Source organism: Amblyraja radiata, chromosome 41 (assembly GCF_010909765.2).
Source record: "Amblyraja radiata isolate CabotCenter1 chromosome 41, sAmbRad1.1.pri, whole genome shotgun sequence".
NCBI classification, from domain to species: domain Eukaryota; kingdom Metazoa; phylum Chordata; class Chondrichthyes; order Rajiformes; family Rajidae; genus Amblyraja; species Amblyraja radiata.
The window spans coordinates 14,480,609-14,494,877 of NC_045996.1; the positions used below are offsets into that span (position 1 = coordinate 14,480,609).

The 14,269-nt window shown below is 51.1% G+C and overlaps 1 protein-coding gene across 2 annotated transcripts in view; it reads left to right on the forward strand.

The window, feature by feature from the left end:
- Positions 1–11,657, forward strand: part of LOC116967861 (ras and Rab interactor 3-like) — a 30,911-nt gene extending 19,254 nt beyond the window's left edge. For both annotated transcript variants that reach the window (XM_033014493.1, XM_033014492.1), the window contains exons 7-11: positions 385–1,092; positions 7,153–7,458; positions 8,211–8,342; positions 9,324–9,487; positions 10,695–11,657. In XM_033014493.1, the coding sequence (XP_032870384.1) occupies positions 385–1,092; positions 7,153–7,458; positions 8,211–8,342; positions 9,324–9,487; positions 10,695–11,000 (1,616 nt within the window). In that variant the 3' untranslated portion in view covers positions 11,001–11,657. The remainder of the gene's footprint in view (positions 1–384; positions 1,093–7,152; positions 7,459–8,210; positions 8,343–9,323; positions 9,488–10,694) is intronic.
- The last annotated feature ends 2,612 nt before the right edge of the window (positions 11,658–14,269 follow it).

Genomic DNA, 14,269 nt, shown 5'->3' on the forward strand with positions numbered 1-14,269 from the left:
GAAGGAAACCGGTGCGCCCGGGGAACCCACGCAGGTCACGGGGAGAACGTGCAAGCTCCACACAGACAGCACCCGTAGTCAGGATTGAACCTGGGCCTGGTGTATTTGGAGTAGTGTGAGCAGTTATTGTAGGCAAAGCAAGAATTTAATTGTCATATCAGGGACACATGACAATAAACTCTCTTGAATCTTGAGTTTTGGGCCCCATAATCTGAGGCAGGACGTGCTGGGGCTGGAGATGGTCCAGAGGAGGTTTATAGGAATGATCCCAGGATTGTAATCATGTATTGTCTTTCCGCTGACTGGACAGCACACAACAAACATCTTTCCACTGTACCTCGGCACACGGGACAATAATCTGAACTGTGTACTCTCTCTCTGCAGTTCCCCACCCCGAGCCTAACCCGGAGCTTCTTTCCACGGTGCTGAGGAGGAAGATCTTCACCCAGCGAGCGGCCTGGAGCTGGGGAGAGGATTTGGAATCGGATTCTGGGGAGCGGCGAGAAGAGACGGCCGGATCCCTGTGTCCCGGGGAACGGGGTCCAGCGATGGCCAGAGAGAGCTCCACCTTGCCCCCTAACTACCGAGCCTCCTGGGCAGAGACCGGAGCGCTCAGGGGCTCCTCCACCCTCCGCAAGGCTCACTCCGAAACGTCTCTGCTGGCTTGCGACAGTCCCACGCTGCCGCCCATCTCCGAGCTGGACTCCTTGTCTATCAGCAGCGTGGAGGAGGAGAGCGTGGGGGCGCTGATCCTGCCGCCTCGGCACCGCCACAAACGCCACTCGCACGCCCTCACCGACAAGGTAAAGAACCGCCTGTCGGCCGTCAGCCACGCCTTCGGCGGCCTGGTGTCGCCCGACCGTCGTGTCAGGAACAGGATCGAGGAGCTGGGCCACAACAAGGACTGCTACTTCGGCAGCCTGGTCCAAGGCTTCGTTTCCTACACCGCGCAGAGCGGCAACAAGCACGCCAGCAGCACCGAGATGTTGCAGGGAGTCCAACAAATGATCACCAGCCTCCGTAACTACCTGACCCAGAGCTCTGAGCTCACTCACATCCTCGACCAGAGCGACCAGGAGGACTGTGACACCGGTAAGACTTTGTGTAAAGCATCATCATACTTTATTAGCCAAAGGTAGACAAAAATGAAACATTGAAACATATAAGATTGTTAAGGGCTTGGACACGCTAGAGGCAGGAAACGTGTTCCCGATGTTGGGGGAGTCCAGAACCAGGGGCCACACACAGTTTAAGAATAAGGGGCAAGCCATTTAGAACGGAGACGAGGAAACACTATTTCTCACAGAGAGTGGTGAGTCTGTGGAATTCTCTGCCTCAGAGGGCGGTGGAGGCAGGTTCTCTGGATGCTTTCAAGAGAGAGCTAGATAGGGCTCTTAAAAATAGCGGAGTCAGGGGATATGGGGAGAAGGCAGGAACGGGGTACTGATTGGGGATGATCAGCCATGATCACATTGAATGGCGGTGCTGGCTCGAAGGGCCGAATGGCCTACTCCTGCACCTATTGAGGGAGAGCTGGGAAGGGGAGGGGAATGAGGGAGAAAGCAGGGTCTACCTGAAATTGGAGAAGTCAATGTTCATACCGCTGGGGTGTAAACTGCCCAAGCGAAATATGAGGTGCTGCTCCTCCAATTTGCGGTGGGACTCACTCTGGCCATGGAGGAGGCCCAGGACAGAAAGGTCGGATTCAGAATGGGAGGGGGAGTTGAAGTGCTGAGCCACCAGGAGATCAGGTTGGTTAATGCGAACCAAGTGGAGGTGTTGAGCGAAGCGATCGCCAAGCCTACCTTGGTATCGAGATGAGTATAGGAGCAGGGAGGTTCTACTGCAGTTGTACAGGGTCTCGGTGAGACCACACCTGGAGTATTGCGTACAGTTTTGGTCTCCAAATCTGAGGAAAGACATTCTTGCCATAGAGGGAGTGCAGAGAAGGTTCACCAGACTGATTCCTGGGATATCAGGACTTTCATATGAAGAAAGACTGGATAGACTCGGCTTGTACTCGCTAGAATTTAGAAGATTGAGGGAGGATCTTATAGAAACTTACAAAATTCTTAAGGGGTTTGGACAGGCTAGATGCAGGAAGATTGTTCCCAATGTTGGGGAAGTCCAGAACAAGGGGTCACACAGTTTAAGGATAAGGGGGAAGTCTTTTAGGACCGAGATGAGAAAAACATTTTTCACACAGAGAGTGGTGACTCTGTGGAATTCTCTGCCATGGAAGGTAGTTGAAGCCACAGTTCATTGGCTATATTTAAGAGGGAGTTAGATGTGGCCCTTGTGGCTAAAGGGATCAGGGGGTATGGAGAGAAGGCAGGGATGGGATACTGAGTTGGATGATCAGCCATGATCATATTGAATGGCGGTGCAGGCTCGAAGGGCCGAATGGCCTACTCCTGCACCTATTTTCTATGTTTCTATAATCATCAGACAATTTTGTCCATAGTCAAAAAGAAGACACAAAATCGCACAATATGGTGACCATAACCTTCACTGTATTGTAACAAATTGTCTGTTGCCATTCCTCTCTCTGCCTATTTACAATGGCACAGAATCAGAAAGTCCAACACTCAATGGCTGGTTTCGATGGACTTAAAGTATATCAGTAGTTGTTACATTATTTTACAGAGTATCATTGTTCAAGTATCAATACAAAACAACTCTCTAAAGTAGCAACACTGAAATTGATACACTGTGTTCTCAAGAGGCAATTGGGTCTGATACCTGTTTAAGAAGGAACTGCAGATGCTGGAAAAATCGAAGGTAGACAAAAACGCTGGAGAAACTCCAGCGGGACAGGCAGCATCTATGGAGCGAAGAAAATAGGTGACGTTTCGGGTCGGATTTGCCATACAGTCATACCAATAAAAAACAGAACACACAAAATACATTTTAACACAAATATCCACCACAGTGACCCCTCAACATTCCTCACTGTGATGGAAGGCGAAAAAAAGGTTCAATCTCTTCCCTTCTTTGTCCTCCGGCAGTCGGGGGTCTCTAACCTTCTGTTGATGGGACGATCTTATTCCCATACCCTCTCCTCTGCAACCCTTCCTCCTTCTGATGAAACCCTGGTTCCCCTTTAAACACCTCAAACACCCCCCTCGTTCCACATTCTCAACCCTCTTGTGGTGAAGGAAGTCCCTCTGAGATTCTGTGCAGACATCACCGGCCTCTGGTTTTATGCGTCTCTAGGGTGACACAGGGGCGCAGCGGGTAGAGCTGCTGCCTCACAGCGCCAGAGACCCGGGCCCGAACCTGACCCATGGGTGCTGACTGTACGGAGTTTGCACGGAGCACGGAGAAAACCCACGCAGGTCACGGGGAGAACGCACAAACTCCGTACAGACAGCGCCCATGGTCAGGATCGAACCCGCATCGCGAGCAGATTCTGATAGACAGGGAAGGAAAGATGGGTTACCTAACGTTGGAGAATTTATTCCTGCAAGTGCGGGTTTAGTTTAGATCAGTTTAGAGACACGGCGTGGAAACAGGCCCTTCAGCCCACACCGATCAACCATTCACACAAGTTCTATGCTATCCCATTCTCGCATCTACTCCCTACCCACTTTGTAGAAGCCAAATAACCTACAAACCCACAAACGTCTTTGGGGTGTGAGAGGAACCCGGAGAACCCGGAGGAAACCCACGCGGTCACCGGGCGAACATGCAAAACAAACAAACACACACACACACACACACACACACACAAGGTCAGGATGGAACCCAGGTCTCTGGCGCTGCGCGCTAGGGTACAGGGATTTTATGGAGAAGTTTTAAATCAACTTCCCTTTCGTTCCAGCCACCCTTTCTCTAACCACCTTGAGGGGAATTCACATGAAACCCAGAGTAGGATTGTCACAGATCCATATATGTACTCAGGCCAGAAGTTAAGTCACTCACCTACAAAGAGCCTCTGCAGCCAGAGGAAGGCGATATACAGAAGTCGGACTGTGTGGTTTTCCGGGCGTTGTGTCAGAGCTCAGATAAAAATATTTATCAACTTCCTGCATGTCAGACACCTCTGAGTCCAAGCCTCACGGTGCCTAAGATGGGCTTCCAGCACCCTAGACCTAGACTGACCATGTTAATGTACAGACAGAAACTGCACATGTTGGTTTACACCGAAGATAGACACAAAATGCTAGAGTAACTCTGCGGGACAGGCAGCATCTATGGAGAGAAGGAATGGGTGCCATTTCCAAAGTCTGAAGAAGGGTCTTGAGCCGAAACGTCACCCATTCCTTCTCCTAACCTGCTGAGTTACTCCAGCATTTTGTGTCAATCTTCCTTGTTAATGATACTCTTCTAGGCTTAGGCTCAGGGTGCACAGGTTAAAGACAATAGACAATAGACAATAGGTGCAGGGGTCGGCCATTCGGCCCTTCGAGCCAGCACCACCATTCAATCTGATCATGGCTGATCATCCCCAATCAGTACCCCGTTCCTGCCTTCTCTCCATATCCCCTGACTCCGCTATTTTTAAGAGCCCTATCTAGCTCTCTCTTGAAAGCATCCAGAGAACCGGCCTCCACCGCCCTCTGAGGTAGAGAATTCCACAGACTCACCACTCTGTGTGGAGGTCAGGGGTTGTGTGATGGACATCACACTTACAGACGGATCTTGGGGTCCAAGTCCAGAATTCTCTGACAGTGGCAACATCAGTAGATGGTGTGGTGAAAGAGGCTTGCCTTCACTAACCAGGGCATTGAATGTAAGAGTTAAAGCCATGTTAGGATTTCCACAGATTCATCACCCTCTGGCTAAATAAATTCCTCCACCTCCTTCCTAAAGAAACATCCTTTGATTCTGTAGCTGTGACCTCTAGTCCTAGACTCTCCCACCAGTGGAAACATCCACTCTATCCAGGCCTTTCACTATCCGGTAAGTTTCAATGAGCCCCCCCCCCAAACCCACGTACTTTAGACTTTAGAGATACAAGCGATGCTGCTTAGAGTGGACAGTAGACACAAATGCTGGAGAAACTCAGCGGGTGAGGCAGCATCTATGGACCCGAAACGTCACCTATTCCTACGCTCTCCACCAGGGGGGGAGAGGAGAGGGGGGGAGAGGAGAGAGGTGGAGGAGAGGGAAGGAGAGGGTGGTAGAGGGAGAGGAGAGGGGGAGGAGGAGAGGAGAGGGGGAGGAGAGAGGGGAGGAGAGGGGGGGACGAGAGGGGGGGACGAGAGGGGGGGAGGTGATGGGGGGAGGAGAGGGGGAGGAGGTGAGGGGAGGAGAGGGAGGTGGAGAGGGGGGAGAGGACGAGAGGGGGGGAGGGAGGAGAGGACGAGAGGGGGGGAGGAGAGGAGAAGAGAGGGGGGAGAGGAGGAGGGGGAGAGGAGGTGAGAGGGGTGGAGAGGAGGAGGGGGAGGAGGAGAGGAGGAGAGGAGGAGAGGGGGGAGAGGGTGAGAGGGGGGAGAGGAATAGAGGGGGAAGAGAACGGGAGGGGAGGGGAGAGGAGGAGAGGGGGGAGAGGAGAGGGAGGGGGGTGGAGGGCTGCTGGACAATCTGCTGGAGTTACCCAACAGGTCGAGCGGCATCTGTGGGGTGTTAAGGAACAATCAATAATTCTTCGAGTGCAGATCCTGTACGGGACTGGTTCTATCTCTCTATCTCTCTAACGGGGATCTATCTATCTCGGTCTTAAAAATAACCATTGACTTGGCCTCCACAGCCACCTGTGGCAATGAATTCCTCAGATGAACCAGCCTCTGACTGAAGAAATTCCTCCTCATCTATTGTTACTGTTACTCTCCTGAGCGCCCACGCACGTCATGGCCACATCACCCATATCTTGCCGTGGGTTTACACTGGAAATGCCACCATGGCCACCGACAGGAATTGAAGTCCAAAAATAAACCCTGCAGCCGCTGAAAACCTAGAGCAAAAACAGAAAGTAAATCCTCTGTGGGTCAGAGATCGCTTGTGGTGGTGACCAGTTCCTGCTGTGGATCAAAAGCCCTTCATCAGAATTTGGGGGGGGTGGGGGGGGAGGTGGATTAGACAATAAGGGGGTGGATCAGGAATGATAGGGTGAGGCCAGATCTGTGGAGTGACTTTTTTTAAAGCAAAAGGCGGTGGGTGTATGGAACGAGCTGCTGGAGGAGGTAGTTGAGGCAGGGACTATCCCAATGTTTAAGAAACAGTTAGATCGGTACATGGAAAAGACAGGTTTAGAGTGATGTGGACCAAACGCAGGCAGGTGGGACTAGTGTAGATGGGACATGTGGGCAAGTTGGGCCTAAGGGCCTGTTTCCACACTATGAATCTAAACAGATGATGCTTTAGGTCGAGGCTCTTCTTCAGTTGCTGAAATCTTGAGCAAACTCTATTTTCCTCCAAATTCCAGCATCTACAACGTCCTGTGGTTCCAAAGGGATTAGCAAAACTCGCAACATAATTCTGAACCATTAACAAGGCTGACATCAAACCATGTTTTACACCGACGGCTGTTTATCAAATCTCCCTCCACTAGGTTATAATTTAATCTACAGTTAATTATTTGTCATCTTCTTGATGATGCTGCCAGCCTTTTTGAGGCAGCGACTGCGATAGATCCCCTCGATGGAAGGGAGGTCAGAGCCGATGATGGACTGGGCAGTGTTTACTACTTTTTGAGTCTTTGCCGAACCAAGCCACGATGCAACCGGTCAGCATGCTCTCTACTGTGCACCTGTAGAAGTTAGAGAGAGTCCTCCTTGACAAACCGACTCTCCGCAATCTTCTCAGGAAGTAGAGGAGCTGATGTGCTTTCTTTATAATTGCATCAGTGTTCTAGGACCAGGAGAGATCTTCAGAGATGTGCACGCCCAGGAATTTGAAGATCTTGACCCAATCCACCATATAAACGGGACTGGGGGTCCCCATCCTTCCAAAGTCCACAGATAGACATGTGTTTACTGTTATACTACTGCAAGAATTATAAATGCAAGTAAAAGTCTGCAAACCAAAACGTCACCCATCCATGTTCTCCAGAGATGCTGCCTGGCCCACTGAGTCACTCCAGCACTTTGTGTCCTTTCATGCATTAACCAGCATCTGCAGTTCCCATTCTCCCGCCTTCTAACCAGAGTTTCTAATCCTCCTTGTGAATACTTCCCTCTGACTCTGAACTCTTCCCCGTCTCTGCAGAGATGTCCATCCAAAAGGCCCTGCATAAGTGCGTGCTGAAGCCACTGAAAGACCACATCTACTCCTGCCTGGCCGATTTCCACAGCAAGGATGGCTCCCTGAGGAAGCTGACGGATAACCAGCTGGTTCTGCAGACCCAGAGCTTGGCCCAGCTGGGCGTGATGGCCAGTGTGCCTGATGCCCCGGCACTGGAGAAGATCCAACAGCGGCTGAGCGCTATGCACCTGGCCTACTCGCCCTTCAAGAAAGTGGCACAACTCCTGAAAGCCTGCAAGCTCATCTACGAGGCCATGTCTGCAACATCAGGTAAGGACAATATCCCAATGTATAAAATCAGGAGAGAAATAGATCAGGTAGATGCACAGAGCCTCTTGCCCAGAGAAGGGGAACCAAGGACCAGAGGACATAGGTTTAAGGTGAGGAAGGAAAGATTTAATAGGAATCTGAGGGGTAGATTTTCCACACATGGTGCATGGAACAAGCTGCCAGAGGAGGTAGTTGAGGCTGGGACTATCCCAACGTTTAAGAAACATGGATAGGACAGGTTTAGAGTGATGTGGACCAAACGCAGGCAGGTGGGACTAGTGTAGATGGGACATGTTGGCCAGTGTGGACAGTTAGACAGGGACATGGATAGGACAGGTTTGGAGAGATATGGACAATAGATAATAGATGCAGGAGTAGGCCATTTGGCCCTTCGAGCCAGCACCGCCATTCAATATGATGATGGCTGATCAGCCACAATCAGTACCCCGTTCCTGCCTTCTCCCCATAATCCCCTGACTCCGCTATCGTTAAGACCCCTATCTAGTTCTCTCTTGAAAGCATCCAGAGAACCTGCCTCCACTTTGAGGCAGAGAATTCCACAGTCACAAATCTCTGTGAGATTTCCTCGTCTCCGTTCTAAATGGCTTGCTCCTATTCGTTATTATTTATCTGATACGTTGGCGCTCCGCTCGGGCCTGAAATTTCGTTGTATGTATTTACAATGACAATAGAGTATTATTATCATTATTGTTATTGTATTATTATTATGACGTTTGACTCCGCTGTTGCAGGGAAGCCCTACGGAGCAGACGACTTCCTGCCGGTGCTGACCTACGTGCTGGCCACCAGCAACCTGACCAACCTCAGCCTGGACGTGGAGTACATGATGGAGATACTGGATCAGAGCCAGCTTCAGGGAGAAGGTAAGGTGGGCCCCACCAGGCCAAGTCAAGTCAAGAGAGTTTATTGTCATGTGTTCCAGATAGGACAATGAAATTCTTGCTTTGCTTCAGCACACAGAACATAGTAGGCATGAATACAGAACAGATCAGTGTGTCCATATACCATTGTATAAATATATACACACATGAATAAATAACTGATAAAGTACAAATAACAGATAATGGGCTATTAATGTTCAGAGTTTGTCCGAGCCAAGTTTAATAGCCTGATGGCTGTGGGGAAGTAGCTATTCCTGAACCTGGACGTTGTAGTCTTCAGGCTCCTGTACCTTCTACCTGAAGGTAGCGGGGAGATGAGTGTGTGGCCAGGATGGTGTGGGTCTTTGATGATGCTGCCAGCCTTTTTGAGGCAGCGACTGCGATAGATCCCCTCGATGAAAGGGAGGTCAGAGCCGATGATGGACTGGGCAGTGTTTACTACTTTTTGCAGTCTTTTCCGCTCCTGGGCGCTCAAGTTGCCGAACCAGGCCACGATGCAACTGGTCAGCATGGACGGCAAAGGGTCATCTGCCCGCCCATCCAGCCATCCAGCCACCCGGCCGCAGACGGATCGCAGTGCGGTCAACATTGTCCAGGCTTGGACAGAAGATGCTGGAGTAACACAGGGGGGTTCAACCTAAACCTAGGTCTGGGTAAACTCAGGGTCCGTTAGACCTAACAATGCCTAACGCCTGAAGAAGGGTCTTTTTCACACAAAAAGTTGTGAGTGTGGAATTCTCTGCCGGGGGCAGTGGAGGCCGGTTCTCTGGATGCTTTCAAGAGAGAGCTAGATAGGGCTCTTAAAGATAGTGGAGTCAGGGGATATGGGGAGAAGGCAGGAACGGGGTACTGATTGGGGATGATCAGCCATGATCACATTGAATGGCGGTGCTGGCTCGAAGGGCCGAATGGCCTACTCCTGCACCTATTGTCCTTACAGCCTGGTGTTTCCTCCTTGTGCAGGGGGATATTACTTGACAACCATGTTCGGCGCTCTGTTCCACATCAGCACCTTCCAGCCCAAGTTGTTGAGCCGGCAGATGAGCGATGAAGCCAAGTCGTCCCTGTGCCAGTGGAGGCGGAGGAGAACGTTGCACCACAACCAATCCCGCAGGCGATCGGCACAGGTTGGTGTCTCGGGAGATGGGGGGGGGGGGGGGGGGCTGGCGTCCTCAGACCCCTCCCTGCTTTGCCCGGTAGCCTAGACCCCATGTTCAATTTCTGGCCACTACCTGTCTGAAGAAGGGTCTCGACCCGAAACGTCACCCAGAGCATCTCCCCAGAGATGCTGCCTGTCCCGCTGAGTTACTCCAGCCTTTGTACATCTGTCAAATTCACCTCACCTGTATCAACTTGTTACCTGCCACACTTTGTCCTGCCCCTCCTCCTCCCAATCGGTCTCGACCAAAACGTCGCCTGTCCATGTTCTCCAGAGATGCTGCCTGACCCACTGCGTTACTCTTGGTGGGGAATCTAAAATTAGGAGAAGTATCTGGGGTGATTCATTTGAGACAGAGGAGGAATTTCTTATCTCAGTGGGTTGGTAAAACTAATTGCATAGGTCACCATCACTAACCTGGTCACCATCACTAACCAGGTCACCATCACTAACCAGATCACTGCCACTAACCTGGCTACCGTCACTAACCAGGACACCAAACGTGGTCACCATCACTAACCAGGTCACTAAGCAGGTCAACACCACCAACCAGGTCACTAACCAGGTCACCATCACTAACGTGGTTACCGTCACTAACCCGGTCACTGTCACGAATCTGGTCACCATCATTAACCTGGTCACCGTCACAAACCAGGTCATTAACCAGGTCACCATCACTAACCAGATCACCGTCACTAACCAGGTCACCATCACTAACCAGGTCACCATCCCTAACCAGGTCACCGTCACTAACCAGGCCACCATCACTAACTAGGACACCATCACTAACCTGGTCACCGTCATTAACCAGGTCACCATTACTAACCTGGTCACCATCACTAACCTGGTCACCATCACTAACTATGTCACCATCACTAACCAGGTCACCATCACTAACCTGGTCACCATCACTAACTATGTCACCATCACTAACCAGGTCACCATTACTAACCTGGTCACCGTCACTAACTAGGTCACCATCACTAACCTGGTCAATGACACTAACCTGGTCACCATCACTAACTAGGTCACCATCACAAACCTGGCCACCGTCACTAACTAGGTCACCATTACTAACCTGGTCACCATCACTAACCTGGTCACCATCACTAACCAGGTCACCATCACTAACCTGGTCACCATCACTAACCTGTTTACCTCCTCTCCTACCACAGGATTTGCTGAAGGTTTACCTGCATGAGCGGGGTGGTAACCAGGTCACCGTGCTGGCACCATCGCATGTGACGGTGGTGGAGGTGTGCAAGGCGTGTGCCGAGAGGTTCGAGGTTCCGGACCCCGAGAGCTACGGCCTGTTTGTGGAGAGGGGAGGCGTGTACCAGCCGCTGGAGCTAGACGCCTGCCCCCAGCTGGTCAAACAGGAAGCCCAGCAGGACCAGCCCGGCTTTAGTTTCGTCTACAGGGTGACGGGAGGGGGCGAACCGCAGCCGTCTCCACCAGAGGAGGAGGTGACCCCCTTGTGAGATGTCCCCACCCTGCCCCGTCCCACCCCACACCACCCCTGGACAAAGCCAAGCCACAACCTGGATAGTCACAGATTCTTGATGGGTCGGGTGTCAGGGGTTGTGGGGAGAAGGCAGGAGAATGGGGTTGGGAGGGAGAGATAGATCAGCCATGGTGAATGGTGGAGTAGACTTGATGGGCCGAATGGCCCAACTCTGCTCCGAGAACATATTGAGGCACGGCAAGTCGGAGGAAGCACAGCGGAGGCTGTGGGGCAGAGACCTGGAGCGGCGGCGTCAGACTGGGAACAACAGGAGGCCATTCGGCCCTCAAGCCGCCTGCTAGCACTCACCTGCTCCACCAAGCTGAGCGATGGCTCGCGTCATCCGCGTTCCATTCCACCCACCAGTAGGTTAGAGTTATCGAGTTGCACAGCACGGAAACAGGCCCTTCGGCCCAACTCGTCCAAGATGCCCCATCACCAGCCACCAGCTGGGGCTCCTGTAGAGTGGGTAACTCACAATGCAAGTTCAGTCCCGACCTCCGATGCTGTCCGTGAGGAGTTTGCATGACTTTGTGCTGCTGTTTCTGCTACCAACCTAGACAACTTGGTTTACTTATTCCCCAAGTGCTGGAGTAACCAGAGTGCTGGAGTAACTCAGCGGGTCAGGCAGCATCTCTGGAGAACATGGATAGGTGACATTTTGGGTTGGGACATTTATTAAGAAAAAGGGGTCGGCCATTTAGGACTGAGACGAGGAAAAACCTTTTCAGCCAGAGAGTTGTGAATCTGTGGAATTCTCTGCTGCAGAAGGCAGTGGAGGCCAATTCACTGGATGTTTTCAAGATAGAGTTAGATAGAGCTCTTAGGGCTAACAGAATCAAGGGATGTGGGGAGAAAGCAGGAACAGGGTACTGATTGGGGATGATCAGCCATGATCATATTGTATGGCAGTGCAGACTCGAGGGGGCGAATGGCCTACTCCTGCACCTATTTTCTGTGTTTCTTCAGACTACTTTACCTGCCAACGGACAATTCATTGATGCAGGGAGCAGAGGAGAATCAGACCGATCTGTGCTAGAGGCCACAGCCAGATGGTCGAGTGTTTGTGCCAAGTGGACATAGCGTGGGCAGATACGGTGACATACAGCCTTGTACAGCAGAGAAATATTGGATGATGTTTAAAGTGTTACAGATGCAGCATTTGTGTAGAAATGTTCAACTTGTCACAGCCGTACAGATAAATTATATATTATGCTTTTATAATTTGTTACATACAGCACATTGTAAAGATTCTTAAATAAATGTAAATTACTCTCACTCTGTGTGTCCGAGATTCTTTCAACTCCCAAGGATGGCACGGTGGCAGAGTTGTTGCCTCACAGCGAGCGACCCGGGTTCAATCCTCACCTCGGGTACTGTCTGCGCGGAGTTTGCACGTTCTCCCCGTGACCGCGTGGGTTTCCTCCGGGTGCTCCGGTTTCCTCCCACAACCCAAAGACGTGCGGGTTTGTTAATTGGGTTTGGAAAAATGGTAAATTGTCCCTAGTGTGTGTCGGACAATGCTCGTGACGGGATGATCGCTGGTATAGCAGCGACTCGGTGGGCCGAAGGGCCTGTTTCTGCGCTGTATAATAATAATAATAATAAATTTTATTTATGGGTGCCTTTCAAGAGTCTCAAGGACACCTTACAAAAATTGAGCATGTAGAGGAAAAACATGTAAGGGGAATGAAATAAATAGTAGAGACATGACTAGTACACAAAGTAAAGACAGAATTCAATACAAAACACAGTATGAGGCAATTAATGCACAGATGAAAAGGGAGGGGGACGTGGGGCTAAGGATAGGCAGAGGTGAAGAGATGGGTCTTGAGGCGGGACTGGAAGATGGTGAGGGACACGGAATTGCGGATCAGTTGGGGGAGGGAGTTCCAGAGCCTGGGAGCTGCCCTGGGGAAGGCTCTGTCCCCAAAACTGCGGAGGTTGGACTTGTGGATGGAGAGGAGACCGGCTGATGTGGATCTGAGGGACCGTGAGGGTTGGTAGGGGGAGAGGAGGTCAGTGAGATATGGGGGGGGGGGGGGGGCAGATGGTGGAGGGCTTTGTAGGTGAGGACCAGGAATTTTGTAGGTGATCCGGTGGGAGATGGGAAGCCAGTGAAGTTTTTTGAGGACTGGAGTGATGTGATGCCAGGATTTGGTGTGGGTGATGTCGGGCGGCTGCGTTCTGGACCAGTTGGAGTCGGTTGATGTAGGTGGAGCTGATGCCAAGGAGAAGTGAGTTGCAATAGTCCAGTCGGGAGGAGATGAAGGCATGGATGAGTCTTTCAGCAGCAGGCGGTGCTATCTCTAATCTAAAGAACAGCCCAATAACTGCAGATGGACACAAAAAGCTGGAGTAACTCAGCGGGACAGGCACCCTCTCTGGAGAGAAGGAATGGGTCGAGACCCTTCTTCAGACCATGAGCTGCAGTGTTCAATAGTGAGCACTATCCTGCCCTCTGCTGGTATAAAGACAAGTTGCAGCTCAGGCAACCCTTCCCACCAACACCATGGCTATAATCCTAGGTAGACAAAAATGCTGGAGAAACTCGTCGAGACCCAAAACGTCACCTATTCCTTCGCTCCACAAATGCTGCCTCACCCACTGAGTTTCTCCAGCATTTTTGCTCACCTTCGATTGTTCCAACATCTGCGGTTCCTTCTTAAACGTGGCTATAATCCTTGTATGTGTAGGAAAGAACTGCAGATGCTGGCTTAAATCGAAGATAGACACAAAATGCTGGAGTAACTCAGTGGGACAGGCAGTGTCTCTGGAGAAAAGGAATGGGTTCTTGAATGTATATATGTATACAAACATCCTTGTTGTCTGAAGAAGGGTTTTCGGCCCGAAACGTTGCCTATTTCCTTCGCTCCATAGATGCTACTGCACCCGCTGAGTTTCTCCAGCACTTTTGTCTACCAAACATCCTTGTATGTTTAGTTTAGTTTAGTTTAGTTTAGAGATACAGAAAGTCCCTTCGGCCCACCGAGCCCATGCCGGCCAGCGATCCCCGCATACTAACTCCATCCTACACACACACTTCAGCGAGAGGGCTTGAAACATCGGGCCGTTCGTAGCGGCGACTGCCTGGGGGGCTCAAAGGTCCACGACCACGGGGGAACAATGAAGAAGTTGACTGAACTTTATTGCCTTCCCTCAGAGTGGGGAAGGTTGTTTCTGTTGTGTGGTGGATGTTCATGTGAAATTCTATCGTGTGGGAGGGATGAGAGGCAGGTATATCAC